Raw genomic sequence first — 13,810 nt, 5'->3', positions numbered from 1 at the left:
CCTCATCCAAGCAAATCCTTGAAATTGTTCCTCTCCCAGCTTGCTTGCATTTCTCTCACATCCTCCTTGATCTGTAGCGTTAGAAAGAAAATAATGGAACACGAGAAGGAGAGATGTTTGGCCCTTATGGCTTTTTTGCTATGATCTCTCTTTTGTTCTCGATTGCTGCTGCTGTTATATAAGAGAGAAAAACTGTGAGTTGGTAGTGTACAAAACTTTTTTGGGGGTGATTCAGCGTGGATGACCGACCTGTCATGACTTGAGAAGAACTCGATCAAACTTCAATCTATATCTGAATGATGTTGGGGACTCTTAAATCCCGCTAGTGAGTTGAACTTAATCATCATCTAAATATCATGAGTGCATGAACCTCTCTAGAGACTGGAAAGAAAGAAAAAAGAAAAATTTCCTGCACATTCGCTGCATACATTAGCCTTGGTATTTCCGATCTTGTGTGGAGGGTTTTAGATTTAATGCCACGACTCCTCCACACTATTAAATGCTGTCTGAGTATCTTTAGATTCTGAAAGAAAAATAACCATTATCTACCCATTGTAAAGCATCAATTCTAGCATCCATCAATCACTATTGTTTGGAAAGGTATACGTAGCAGTGAACCTTCTTGCATCATTAGTTTATCTTTCTATCAAAACAGCATATACATTAGATAGAAAAGGTGCTCTAGCTCCAGTGAGGAAATCCTCAACACTTGCATGGTAGTTTTCCGCCCAAGAAAGTAGGAGAATGGAGGGTGGCACTTGCTCTCAGGAAGTTGTCCTTGTCTTTTGCCAGCTTCGTGAGAGACCCTAGAGTTAAATAGAGTGGACCCTATTGACTGCTGGATTTAACCTTACAAGAATCTCATTACTTCTTATTCTTCCTCTTTCGGATCAGAGCTTGAACTTCTTTTGAGAGGTCACAAACCTCTCTTGGTCATCTTGTATTTCACTTGCTGCTTATTTGGGTGTTCACCCAGGCTAAAGTCATCCTCAATGTTCTCGTCATATTCATCATTTCTCTTGGGTTTGAATTTGAGCTCACCATACCACTTGATGATCTCCTCCACACCCCCGACCTGAAAGTTGAAGAGATTCACACACGCATTCCCTAGCCAGGTCCAAATCTTGTCGAAGCCACCATTCTGCACCACCATCTTTGCAACTTCCAGGTCCTCAACAAGTTCATCATAAGTCTCGTGATCAAAATCCTCTTGATTCATCCCGTTATCGAATTCAACATCAGGCGAGCAGTATGTGTACATCCCAAGCAATCTATCCAACGACTTGGACTTGTCAACACCAACTCCCACTCATGTGCCAACATCCGCACATCAAACACCAGCCGCACCTGCATCTCCAGTGATCCAACACCGCTGAACATCCACCCAAGAAACCATCTCCTGCAGAAACTTTCTCGATCCCGGGCCACGCCCTCGAATCTCACGGGGTATCATGCCTAATCTCATGTACTTGATCAGACGTCGTCTAAACAATGGCATCTTCTGTGGCTGCTGGAGCTCTTCCTGGACTGCTTCAATCATTGTTGGCGCCCTCTTGTAGCCATCGATGCAAAGGCGAACATTGGTGTAAGTGAGGTCGTCATCCCAAATACCTTCATAGTGTCATGATATGTGGGCTTCTTGGGGACGTTGGCCTCCATTGCAATTCTGCTGATACCCGTCACTCTGCCCTGCACACATCACTCTACCCTGCACACATCACTCTACCCTGCACGCACGCGTGATCAAATACATGCTGGATCCTGTAATCTTGCCATGTCCACAATGGCTAGTGTCATAGCCTCTGTCCCAAACAATCCATTACAGAGTCCACCAGGAAGTCGCCCCTCCTTTTCATGAGCAGCTGCACCATAAACCTTGCATATATCCGAATATCATTAACTTTTTTTAGCTCTGATTCATTTAATTGATCATTCAGATCGATGACAGGCCTCCCAATCACTTGCATTTCCTGTATAGGCCTCAGGCTTCAGGCTCCCAAGTCTGCAACAAGGTGAAGAATGTAAGAAAAAGTGTTAAAAATTCTCTCACAGCACGCATTTAATAGCTTTCTGCATTGACACTAACTATAACTAAAATGCTGCGGTCTTGTATAAAGAAAATTTGTAAACAAAGGCTTACTCGGTCCACACACCGAAAGTCTTCTGAAAGCGCTACAGGTACACGAACGGCCGGTTTTTACTTAGAAAATGGCTGCATCTTAAGAGATGCTTGCGGAACCAAGCGATGAAGTCGTCGTGAGCTTCTTCAGCGCTCTTTACGTGTCTGTTTCCAAAGGTGCATTGATCAGCGAAGAGTAAATAGAGACTACAGTAATCAAAGTTTACTTTCTCTGCTTTCTCAAGGAATACCTTAACAAGTTCAATGGGCAAGATTGATCGACTTCTGCTGCTAGAAATGCGATGGGTGGTTTACGAGCTGGTAATCAAAGTGAAATCAGAAAAATCACGACTGAAGAATATGACTTACCAGTGAAAACAGGGTGACATGCGTTTCAATCCGAGCTTTCCTTGTCAATGGTGGTTGCAACCTTCGCTGTGGAGGCAGCAGCAGCAAATTCAGATTCGAGATGATCACAAGGCAGTCTTACCCAATGGAAGTGATGCCCTTCGACTGGAGAATGCCAATGAGCTTTTTGGAATCGTCCGCTTCAGCTGGATTAATTCCAAAGTCAGGAACAGAAATTTGTTCTTGTGAAGCCGTTTTTACTTCAGGTTTATGATTTGGAAGCCGGCAGCCAGGTCTCAATTGATGGCGTTGCGTAAGTGTTTGCTGCCGCTACCTTTGTCCACAAGCTTCCTGTTAGGAACAAAAATGTCAATCTCAACTTCCTGTTAGCCAAACACTTCCATAGATATAAATAAATCTAAAACCACTGTTATATATACATCTTTAACAGCTTCCTAGCTATCTTCCTATCCATATCGTTTTAATTTCATGTTGCAAGTCACCAAAAGAATAAACGATAAATTAATCGAAAATGTTATATTTTATTTAGATATTAAATTTAAATTCGAATAAAAAAGTCAATGAAAGTCAAAATAATGTCCATTGTGGTAAATCCACTACTCGCTAGACGAAGAGCTGTAGATGGCGTAGGCGAAGAGGCCCAGCGCTAGAATGTAGGTGGCGCTGGCAGGGATGTGAGGTATCCACGAGTCCTCCCGGCCCAGTCGCCGCACCGCCGCCCACACGTCCCTCTCGCTCTCGGCGCTCGCGTCCCTGGCCACCGCCAGCGCCGCGCTCAACCCGTCCACCTCGTGCCGCAGCTGGAGGAGCTGCTCCTCCGCCTTGACCATGGCCTCCATGGATCCCGCCATGATCTCCTTCATCTGCTGCTCCAGCCCCGCCCTTGCCGCGTCCAGATCGATGGCGTGCCCGCCCTGCAGCTGGTCCTCGGCGATCTGCCGCTGCAGAAGCGCCACCTTCTCCATCCCGCGCTGCGAGTTCTCGCGCAGGAGCGCGATGCTGTGCCGGATGGCGTCCAGGCCGTGCTCGGACGAGCACATCTCCTCCGCCGCCGAGGCCTCTGCCACTGCCCTCTCCCTCTCCGCCTTAACGGCCCTCAGCTCCGTCTCGAGCTCCACCACCCTCTCCTCCAGCAGCTGGACGTGCCCCAGCAGCGATTTCTCCTGCTTCTCCAGCTGCCCCGAGCGCTCGATCGCCGCCTCGAGCGCGCGCTCCAGCTTAGACCTCTCCTCCCGAGACCGCCCCTCCTCCGCCTTGAGCGCCTGGATGAGCTCCCGCGCCTCGCCCACCTCCTCCTTGGCCTTCATCACCATGCCGGAGAAGCGCTTGAGCTCCTTGCGCAGCGCGCCCTTGCACGACTGCAGCCCGTTGAGCTCGATCTTCTTGGCGATCTCCGAGATGAAGGACTGGTGCTGGAGGCGGTGGCCCAGGCTGTCGATCTCCTCCACCGCCACCGCGACCACCGCCTCGGCGTCCTCGGCGCGCTTGGAGCTCTCCTTCACCTTCTTGTCGCTCTCCACCAGCTGCGACTCGAGCGAGCCCTTGGCGTCGAGCAGCGTCAGCTTCTCCGACTCCACCTTGCGCTTCTCGTGCGTCAGCGCCTGGATCTTGCTCTCCCGTCCGGCCAGATCCGCGCGGGACTCGTCCACTCGCCCCTCCAGCTCGCGCTTCTCCTGCTCCAGGCTCAAGATCTTGTCCCCGATGGTGCGCAAATCGTCCTCGAGGGTGTTGACTCTCTCCGCGAGGTTGCGCTTGTCCTGCTGGAGCCCCGACACCTCCTTGGACAGCGCGCTGTTGAGCTCCGTCAAGCTCAGGATCTTCTCCTTTTGCTCCACCGCGAGGGAGACTCTCCGGGGCGGGCTGGCGAAGTGGTCGTGCTGCTTGAGGCTCTTCCTCTTGGAGCTGCTGGTGGCAATGGTGGAGGTGGAGTTGCTGGAGCGGCTCCAGTCCCCATGGTAGGAATCTACCATACCGGGCTTGGTCTTGGGCGGTGACTGGAGCGACGCCGCCGCGCGCATCTTGGCGGCATTGGTGGGCGACGATGTGGAAGCGCTGGTGCTAGTGCTATAGCGCATCCGAGCACTGCTTCCTCCTCCTCCGGAATTAAACATCTGATGAGAACTGCGCGATTCCTTGGATCGATTCGATGGGTCCTCGCTGACAACATCCAGAGAGATTTGGGAGCGTTGCCGATCCCCTACTCGTCTTCTTCTTCTTCACGGGATTCATTCACAGACGCGCAAGCCCGACGCGAACGACGAGACTTGATTGATGATGCGAACCGCCGCGTCTTAACTGTAAGAATGTCCCAGTCCCGTGACATTGCTAGAACTCCGTACCAACTAACACGTACGATATTGCCATCCGTGCAAAAAACTTGTACGAAGGGAAAAATGTATTTACAATCGGCTACAAAAGAGGCTCTCTTCGTTTTTCGTTCGTTTTCCTCTCATTGTTTTCGGTTTCTCGTCATGGACTGGAAAGTCGGCCTCCCATTGACTCCATGCCGGTGCCGTTTTGCACCAATAAGTCGTAATTGATGGACGCGAGCTGCGAGAGGTTCTGAAAATTTGGTTTTTCCACCGCGGCAGTGAGATGGAGATGAGAGTTGGGTGAGAAGATGGAGTGGGGGATGGAAGAAAAATGGGAGAGAGAGAGGGAGAGTCTCGCATACCTTGAAAGAGAAGTTGCTAAATGTGACGTGGGAGAATGATCCAAACTCGGTGAGCTCATGGCAATCGTCATCGGCCTATAGCAATGGAAAGCTATAAGAAAGAGTGTAAAGATTTGCTTCGCTTACCTCGTCGCCAAGCTTGTTTTCAAACAAGTCCATGCTGCAGGTACTCCCGAATGAATCCTCTTCCTCGATGCTGTCCATGGACCTGGACCTCGAGTTGAAGTAACTGGTATCATGCTGGTCACTCGGGCATGGAACGAATGCTGCCTGTTATCACAGCGAAACGAAACGCCATTAGATTGAAGAGATTGCTTTCTCTTGTACCTTCTGTTGCGCAAGCATGTCCCACTTCACATCCTTGAAAAATGGATGCGCCTTCACCTCTCCGGCACCCCGGTAACCCAAGCGTCGTTTTGGATCATCGGTGAGGAGCCTGTGTAAGTTTCGTTTCTGAGATGGAGCTCTGGTGTATTGAAGCTCATACCTGTTTATTAGATCACAGGCGTCATATGATACATCTTCCGGGACTCGCGGCCAGGAAATCTTCTTGTTAAGGATGTTGTCGAAGATGATCTGCAGAAAGAGCGTTATAATTGACAAAATGATTCCTCGGTAGGCACCTGAGGATGCTCGGCATTGAATGGAGGAACACCAGTGAGAAACTCGTACAAGATAATCCCAACAGACCACCAGTCGGCGGCATGGTCTACAATGAAAACAACAATCCGTAAGAAAAGTGCTATCAAAACAGTACAATGAAAACAACAATTCGTGTCAGTAAGAAAAACGTTACCATGTTCAGTTCCCAGCAAAATCTCAGGGGCCAGGTAGTCAGGCGTCCCCACTGCTGATTTTAGCTGATTATGTTCCCTATCGTCATTCATAGCAATAGCAAGGTCGTCAGTGCTATTGATAAGACCCATTCTTGATAAACCGAAGTCGGTCAGCTGAAAGCACAATTTTAGTCACTTAAAAACCACCATTCACTTACTTTGATATGTCCATCGTGCGCAATCAGTATGTTCCCAGGCTTCAAGTCTCGGTGTACAACTCCTAAAGAGTGCAGATACTCTAGCGCCAGGACCTGTATATAACGTCACAACATACTCAGGGTCTTCCTAACTACGTACGAGCTCAGCGATGTAAACGCGTGCCATGTCCTCCTCAAGGCATCCCATACTCATGAGCAATGAGTATAGATCGCCTCCGTTCAGGTACTCCATGACTAAGTAAAGGTTCTCGCTGCATGTGAAAGAATAGAAAAAACGGACCTACAAACCAAATGTTAAGCAGGGTTTGAGACGTCAAACTTGTGAACTTACCACAAATGGATTTCGAGCAGAGATAAGGATGTTGCGCTCAGCCTGAACACTCCGTACGGCATTTTTTCGTATCATGTCAGATTTTCGAAGAACCTGATTAAAGCATAACAGATTTTTTTTTTTTGAAATCTACGAATATAAATGATAGCTCCAGACCTTGACAGCAAACAGATCACCAGTAGTCTTTTTTCTGGCCAAAAACACCCTCCCAAACGCGCCACGACTGATAGGCTTGATAATTTCGAAGTCCTCAATGCTGGTTCTGTGCTTACAAGGTAAAGGTGCAGGTTCCTTTGATACACAGTCATTATGCTCACAAGCTTTAGAAGCTTCCAAGTACTTTTGCCTGCAACAGCATTTTCAGTAGCTCCAACGAACACTACATCAACACAACGAACTTACCTGACAAGAGATCTTATTCTCTCTCCATATGTAATTGCCGTCAAACCTTCGGCCTTACAATCATGAAGGATTTTTTCAACGTTCTGACTGCAAACACTCAAATGTTCCAGAGCAGACTCGTCTAGGACGTTCACTCTTGCGACACATCTAGCAAGATATGCCAGTTCTTCAATCTGTGTGTAGAGAAGAAACTTTTATCACGAGCAAAGAAAATATAAATGTTACCTCGTAGACATCATCCGCTTCCTCCATGGAACCAGAGGAAAACGGAGACCGGGGAGTGTTATCGTCTGTTCGCTTAGGAGACAAACTGTCACCTTCTGCCTGGCTTTTCGGTGAGCAAGTCTCTACGACTTTTTCCAAAGTCTCAGCGAGTCTGTTTAACCTGTCATCGAACCCCAGCTTGTCATGATCGCACCGATCAGCAGCCGCGCATACACGCGAATGTCCTTCAAAGAAAAACGCTGGAACCCGTAATTCACATATCCGGCAAACAAGCCCGTTGCTTGACTGCTCCAGTTGACGAGAACCATCTTTCGCTGTGTTTTCATCTTGGTTTTTGTTGAGGACCCTGTCTTCAAGCTTTAACGACTTCAGTGTTGCCGGACAGGACCGCGAATCCTTTCCATCCGTTGCATCAGCGATGGTGTCGGACTTTGGATGTCTCGGAAACCTGTTCAGGCAGCCATCCTTGTTCAGACCGTTTTCGTTCCGGAACTGGAGCAAGCGAGTACAGCGTGTGAGGATGAAGAGAATGCGCGTGAAAAGCTGCTTCAGCAGACCATTTGACTGCTCTTGCCTCTTCTCATCGAGCGCCTGGACCACACGCTCACACTGCTGCTGAAAGTCGAAGGGCGTCATCGTAAGACATGCCCGGGCCACAGCCAGCAGCTCTTCGAAGCCTTTCTCTTCCCCGGGAGGCACGTCTCCTGTCCGCAGAATCTCCTTTAACTCTAGCTCAAACGCCGCAAGCTCTGCATTTACTTCCTCCTTTGCCAAGTTGAATTTTTCACGTAAAGCTGAGATGATTTCCTGAAAAGGTGGTGTAAAAAAGAAGAACAAAAAGAACAAAAAAAGAAAGTGCACACCAACCTCAACGTCGTTAAAGCTGTGAGGCCGCCAATACATGTTTGCGTGTAGATCTTTTGCCTCTACCTCAAAGCTCTTGTTGAGGCTTCGTAGCTTGGTTTTCTTTAAGCCGCTCGTAAGCTGTAGCAGCGCTTGAAACCTTGGAGAATCAGTATCCTTCCCAAAATCGGAGATGCGGGGACTCTATAAAACCGGAACATAGATTTTAGCTAATTTGGAACTTGAGAAAAGAAAAAAAGAAAGTAAGCCGTACCTCAAACCCTGTGGAAGAACACTGCTCATTCTTTCCGGCCGATGCTCCTATAGGGACAAAATAGAATTCGATATACCGAATTATACTTTACTTCGCCATACCTGGAGACAGTGATGCGATCGCCCGCGGCAGAGGAGAGGGCGAAATATTCTCATTCCCGGGAGGTGGAGATTGCTCCGACCTGAGTTTGAGAGGAGTCAGAGGCGAAGCTCGAGGCGGGGATTCATCATCCGGACCTTTGGGAGGAGCATCGATCCGATCACCGCTGGGAGTCGCGGATTCCTGGCTCTGCCTGACCAACTGCCGCATCAAACTGCTGATCATTGCCGCCAAGAAGCCTCATTGAGCGAAGATTTCCATCAATCCCCCCCCAGGCGACGCACGCAATCGCAATGAATCGCCGAGAGGCCAAAACAAGAAAAGCCCCAGCGCCGGCGCGAGCCCGATCGCGGCGAGGAATCCGTGCGGCAGAGGAGAAATCAATCCCTCCAGCGGCGGCGCGGCTGGGGACCTGGGATTACCGCCGCCTCCTCTTGATCGATCTATGGCGTCATTGATCCCCAGAGACGAAAGAATCGCTCAGGGGCTCGCCGCCCCCGCCCGTTGAAACAGTGCACGTCATCACGCCCACCTCCTAGTTTAACCGCAGTGAGACCTAACCGGACGGCGACGTGGCGCGCTTCCGGCCGTTGGGGCCCATGGTCACAATACATCCGTGCCATCGGATCGCATTAAATTCGTTATCTTCGTTTTCAAAAATATTTACCATGGCGCCAAGCTAAGCTCATTCTTTTAGAATATTCTCTTTTTCCCCCTCCCTCACTTTGCCCTAACTCTATTCGAATTTTTAGGGCAGAGGGGACAGTTTCACAAATGGCGCCCAAGAAAGCAGCTCCTGGTAAAATGCTTCGATCTTCCCTCCATCCGCGCGTCTAATCCATGGCTCCAGCGCCCGTGGAGCCCGTGAAGAGCACTGGGAAGTTCTACTATCCTGGCGGCGGGACTTATGGTAAATTCTTGCTCAATTCTCGCAGTCCGCGATGATTGATTCGATCATCGATTGTTTCTTTGCAGAAGGAGATTGGATCTTGCAGCCGCCGCTGCCTCCAGTGCCTGGCGCGCCGCCCCCGGCCGATCCAGCCGCCGCAGGTATTCCCCCAATTTTCGACAAGGAAGAACTTTGGATGCTTTCTATAACTTCGATGTTTCTTCTTACAAGGTAGATAAACCCAAGCGACTTCGCGATGGGAAAGGCCACTACATCGATGGCAATTACTCCTACGAGGGAGAATGGAAGAACGATTTGATGCACGGCCCAGGTAGACGAGGCGAGAAAATCTATCAGAGTTAACAAGTAGATGACCAACAGGATCATTCAAGTATGCTAGCGGTGCCTCGTACGAAGGGACCTGGGAGAATGGCAAGTATCACGGCAATGGAACTTTCAAGGTAGAGTTCTTCGTCCACAAACTCTCTCTTTTCTCTGAGAACTCGCGCTGGATCAAAGTGGCCAGATGGAAGATCCTACGCTGGTGAATGGCGAGAAAACCGGATGCACGGGATCGGATCTTACGTTGACAACGAAGGCCACACTTGGACTGGCCAGTTTTTCAATGGAGCTGGACCGGGGCTCAATTGCGAGCTCACTTGATCGTCATGTTGGCTGCTCTTCCTGTCAATTGAGATTCGTTTTACAATCGTGACAGTTACCTGTGTTTTCAAGTAGTTTTTTCCTATAGTAGAGTACACTCTTGCGAGATCCTTACGAAATGTAGGCCTTGTGAACTTCGCTCATGCTGCAAACGTAGCCAGTCTTGGGGCACGTAATCTTCCCTTCGGCTCGGATCATTTCGTCCAAGGCCTGTGTGGACATGGAGTAAAGTTTTGACTTGTAGAAAAGGGAAGACGATGACACGAAAGTGATGAACGAACCTTTTTGCTGTAGACATAACCATTTGGTAGAACAAGTGGAGGATTGTCTTCGTCCATAAGTTCCTTGGTAATGTAGCACACGAGCTTCGAGTGAATGTGCTTTGCGTATGGAAGTGGCTCTGCGAGCTTGCGGATGTTTTCCTGTGACAAAGGGTCTTCCTTCGTGCAGCTTTCTTCGTAGCAAAATCTGGAAGGAAGAAAGAGTAGATCTTTAGAGAAAGCGCAGAAAGCGGATAGATATAGATCACTTACGGCGTCTTAAGCGCTGATAAACCGGCCTGCATATGTAAGTGTAGAAGCGGCTCGTTGGTCATTCCGTAAAGCTTGTAGAATTCTTGCTTGAATTGCTCGACAAGGCTATCCCATTGACTGTCTTCGAAGAAAGCCTGCACAAGTTGAAATTACAAAACGATGAGAAAGTTGGTCAAGCAAGCGGGATACGCTAGACGAAGGAAAAATACCACGCTAGACCTTATAGCCCGCACAATCGGTACTGCTCTTGAAAGCAAGCGTTGCCATAGCCTGCTGAAGCTCCTTTAGATTAGTGCTACCCCACGGAGACAAGAACTTGCGAGCGTAGATAATTGCGTCCATCATACGTTCGCTTCGAACCAGTTCAATGAATTCCTGTAGTCTGAGTTTGAACTCAAGCTTGCTCTGCAAAGCAATCGCTGGTAAGTTGGTCAAAGAAGCAAGAGTTGCAGACCTTATACTTCTTTAGTTTGGACTTGTTCTCGGTGCACCATGCCAAGGCCTCGGAACAGTCTTTTTTGCGGAGTGATTCGATAACTCGGTGCGCATCTACAAAAATATCGGCATCGCAAAGTTCCTGAAGATGAGTAGCTTCAGTATAGCCATAGCCAACTCCTTAATTGTCTCAGTCGCGATCTGAGAGAGTGAAGGGTTCTTACCTGGATGTTAGAAGATTCCGTGAGCAACTGGGCCGTGCTATAGTAGCAATTGCGAAGTAAGTAGTCGACAATGATCCTGTCGACCCGCAATTCATTCCATTTCTTCTGGCAATCTTTGTCCCCGTCGCGGAGCATCGTTAAGTGATCCATTCTCGCTCGGCATCTCTGGACCTGGACGTGCTCGAGCTTGTTGCTCTCATCCAGCTGCGAAGAAAGATCAGATCAATCCATCCAGACGAAACCAAAGCAAACCTTGCGTTTGAGGCCTTGGAGACGCGAGACGAGCGACGTAAGCTGCTCCACCGCCTCTTGTTTCGAGAGATTTTTATCCACAGCCACGGCGACCCCAGCGACCACGGCGTTCACCTCCTTCTCCACCATCCTGGTACTCGTCCGGAGTGATTTCTTGAGGTGCTCGTAGGGAACTCTCACGAGCTGGTGCTCCAACTTGAGAGATTCCAGGCTGTGATCGTTGCTGGCGCCCCGCGCCGCCGAAACCCCTGGATTCCCCCCGGCTGCGAACCCGTTGACGACAATCCTATCGCCCTCCATTCGCGACACCAAGCCACCACTGCGCATTCCCTGCTCACAGCTCGCAAGAAAATGGAATTCGCAAACCTAGTCTCGAAGAATTGGAACCCCCCTGACGATGGAGAAGCGCCACGCGCCGCCAAAGATGAGCAAAGCAGAGAGAGAGAGAGAGAGAGAGAGAGAGAGAGAGAGAGAGACGGAGCCTTCCCGAGATCCCCTCTTCAGGGATCAGCCAGACAGAATATGCCCTACCCCAAGGATCGCGACGCTAGAAGCATATTCCTTCAGGCCCCGCACGAAGATAACCTAAATTCCGGTCACGCGAGGCAGCTCGCTGGGACGACGCTGCCGGATGAAACACCGAACGCATTGGAGCAGCTTGCCGAGGCTTGAGCTCCCGAGCTCTGCGTGAGATTGATGTCGTGGAGGAGGAGATCAAGGCAGGGAAGCGAGGCACTGCAATCGAAGCTCGTGGCGATGGCGGTCGCGGAGGTTCCCCGGATGTGAAGATACTCGACGCTCTTCACCTGGACGGCCGATCCCTGCGAAAGAATTGCAAGGATCGATGAAATATCGCGAAGAAAAAGCTCTACCTGTGGCGAGCAGGGGCGCAGCGCGTCGCAGTAATTCTGATCGATGATGATGGGATTCGCAACGCCGCTCATCGATACATTCTCGAATCGGATGTTGCTGGCGCTGCCGCGGCCTCCCTGCCGCGATCAAAATCGATATTTCAGCCCTGATCTATGCAATCGATCGGTCGATCGATGGATCGGAGACGCCAAAATCCCCAAACCCTACATTTTACCTGCCATGTCTTGATCCTCAGCCCATTCATGGTTCCAGTTATTTGCACGCGATGCACAAGAACGCTGGAAACATAAGCTGCGCTTTCTCCCTTGCCAAGGCTCCCAATGCTGCTAATTAATCTCGCTTATCAGCCACCAATACGTGATTAATCAGCACTAACCTGATGCCATGGCCAGGGCCACACTCGCAATCCCTGATCACGACATTGGACGACCCCGATCCAATCGACACACAATCGTCGCCTGGGAAAAAAGGAGTGATTCGTACGAAACCCTAAAAGGCATTTTGCCGTACTACCTGTGCCAATGGCCGCGTGTTCTACTGTCACATTCGTGGACGATTCGATGTGAATGCCGTCGGTGTTTGGGCTATTTTGTGGATTCTCTATCCTTATTTTCGCGACGATCACGTCGTGGCATGACACGAACGCGACGTTCATCTGCTGGCTGTTTTGGATGCGAATGCCGCTCATGTTTAGCCCCGTCGATCCAAACACCCACAATGCCTGCGCAAGGATACATATAAGATAATCTATTGAAGTTTCGATCGAGAGCTTCGGGAGATCATAGAAAGGAGATTTACTGTTGGGGCATCTTCGTCATTGCATCCCTGTGAATATATGATAGATATGTATATCAAGGATCTGAATTCGTATAACTAGAAACTTACAGGAGAAGGGTTGTGTTTGCAAGAGATGTTCCACCACGTTTGACCCCGCCCATCAATTGTTCCGATTCCAGTGATGCTAAAACTCGTGAGCTTGACGATGGAGATCCACGAGTTCCTCTGCCCAGGCTCGTATTGATCCGGGCTCCCGGGAGCTACAATGGTTCCATCGATCTTGGCAACCAAGATAATTAGAATTTGGAGAGCCTTGAATCTGCTTGATGATTTGAGCAATCACCTGCATTGTCATGTTGGATTTGCATGGTCCTTTGAAAGATGCCGGCCAGATCAAGAAGGTGAATGACTGTGGGATGAGAAAAACGGAGTCTTCCACCAAGCAAGCAGCGTTCCAAGCATCTAGGAAGGCCTTTAATCCTCTTAATTTTCGTGACTAATCTCGTGCTGACTGAGGTTTGACTCACCTGAGTATCGTTTTGAATTCCATCTCCCCGGGCGTTGAATTGCCTGACATTGAATACGTTTGGTTCTCCGGAAGAAATCATATTTGTACGAGCGGAATCGAGACTCGGGAAGATCACAAAGATCGTGAGGAGAAACTCCCACATTCCCTCAAACGCATTGTTATTCTGCTCAAAATCTCGCGCATTTTAAACTCGCTTAAAACTGAGCTTTTGGATTGTCTTCTGTTGGCATTTGGCCGCCGATTACATTACATTTTAATCGCGCGCTCGAGCTCGAGGTGGCCGAGAATTGGATCTTCTCAGCAGC

General features: G+C 49.4%; 5 protein-coding genes across 6 annotated transcripts; 1 reads left to right on the top strand and 4 right to left on the bottom strand.

Annotated features, from left to right (window-relative positions):
* Positions 1 to 1,536: 1,536 nt before the first annotated feature.
* On the bottom strand, positions 1,537 to 4,852 carry LOC112345838 (myosin-2 heavy chain, non muscle-like). The gene is made up of 7 exons (XM_024673368.1): positions 4,842 to 4,852; positions 3,089 to 4,645; positions 2,802 to 2,818; positions 2,610 to 2,673; positions 1,947 to 2,002; positions 1,774 to 1,862; positions 1,537 to 1,689 (listed from the first exon to the last, which is right to left on the bottom strand). Exons 1-7 carry the CDS (start codon positions 4,850 to 4,852, stop codon positions 1,537 to 1,539), a joined length of 1,947 nt encoding a protein of 648 aa, XP_024529136.1.
* On the bottom strand, positions 4,846 to 8,853 carry LOC9650274 (probable serine/threonine protein kinase IRE). The gene is made up of 16 exons (XM_002968127.2): positions 8,333 to 8,853; positions 8,232 to 8,278; positions 7,982 to 8,161; positions 7,115 to 7,921; positions 6,890 to 7,062; positions 6,644 to 6,833; positions 6,488 to 6,580; positions 6,296 to 6,436; positions 6,157 to 6,249; positions 5,959 to 6,112; positions 5,786 to 5,871; positions 5,650 to 5,738; positions 5,490 to 5,598; positions 5,289 to 5,432; positions 5,163 to 5,237; positions 4,846 to 5,050 (listed from the first exon to the last, which is right to left on the bottom strand). Exons 1-16 carry the CDS (start codon positions 8,553 to 8,555, stop codon positions 4,958 to 4,960), a joined length of 2,697 nt encoding a protein of 898 aa, XP_002968173.2. The 5' UTR covers positions 8,556 to 8,853; the 3' UTR covers positions 4,846 to 4,957.
* Positions 8,854 to 9,097: 244 nt separating this feature from the next.
* On the top strand, positions 9,098 to 9,934 carry LOC9631317 (MORN repeat-containing protein 2). 2 transcript variants are annotated; one of them, XM_002968436.2, is made up of 6 exons: positions 9,098 to 9,129; positions 9,181 to 9,240; positions 9,306 to 9,380; positions 9,455 to 9,550; positions 9,601 to 9,680; positions 9,739 to 9,934. In XM_002968436.2, the coding sequence occupies exons 1-6, from the start codon at positions 9,105 to 9,107 to the stop codon at positions 9,880 to 9,882; spliced, it is 480 nt and encodes a 159-aa protein (XP_002968482.2). In that variant the 5' UTR covers positions 9,098 to 9,104; the 3' UTR covers positions 9,883 to 9,934. The 2 variants fall into 2 exon arrangements, with proteins under 2 accessions (XP_002968482.2, XP_024528887.1); XM_024673119.1 differs by lacking the exon at positions 9,098 to 9,129 and having other exon boundaries at positions 9,451 to 9,550.
* LOC9631316 (protein MAEA homolog) lies at positions 9,437 to 11,761 on the bottom strand. Its single transcript, XM_002968126.2, has 7 exons — positions 11,327 to 11,761; positions 11,075 to 11,278; positions 10,870 to 10,992; positions 10,635 to 10,820; positions 10,416 to 10,549; positions 10,164 to 10,350; positions 9,437 to 10,092 (listed from the first exon to the last, which is right to left on the bottom strand). The coding sequence occupies exons 1-7, from the start codon at positions 11,651 to 11,653 to the stop codon at positions 9,994 to 9,996; spliced, it is 1,260 nt and encodes a 419-aa protein (XP_002968172.2). The 5' UTR covers positions 11,654 to 11,761; the 3' UTR covers positions 9,437 to 9,993.
* A 29-nt stretch (positions 11,762 to 11,790) lies between these two features.
* Positions 11,791 to 13,647, bottom strand: LOC9631315 (polygalacturonase). Its single transcript, XM_024673367.1, has 7 exons — positions 13,504 to 13,647; positions 13,320 to 13,448; positions 12,713 to 12,920; positions 12,576 to 12,657; positions 12,414 to 12,522; positions 12,199 to 12,315; positions 11,791 to 12,147 (listed from the first exon to the last, which is right to left on the bottom strand). Exons 1-7 carry the CDS (start codon positions 13,645 to 13,647, stop codon positions 11,923 to 11,925), a joined length of 1,014 nt encoding a protein of 337 aa, XP_024529135.1. The 3' UTR covers positions 11,791 to 11,922.
* Positions 13,648 to 13,810: the final 163 nt, after the last annotated feature.

Source organism: Selaginella moellendorffii, unplaced genomic scaffold (genome assembly GCF_000143415.4).
Source record: "Selaginella moellendorffii unplaced genomic scaffold, v1.0 SELMOscaffold_10, whole genome shotgun sequence".
Classification (NCBI taxonomy): Eukaryota; Viridiplantae; Streptophyta; class Lycopodiopsida; order Selaginellales; family Selaginellaceae; genus Selaginella; species Selaginella moellendorffii.
The sequence above is the reverse complement of the archived record's forward strand: the minus strand, read 5'-3'. Positions and strand labels throughout refer to the sequence as shown.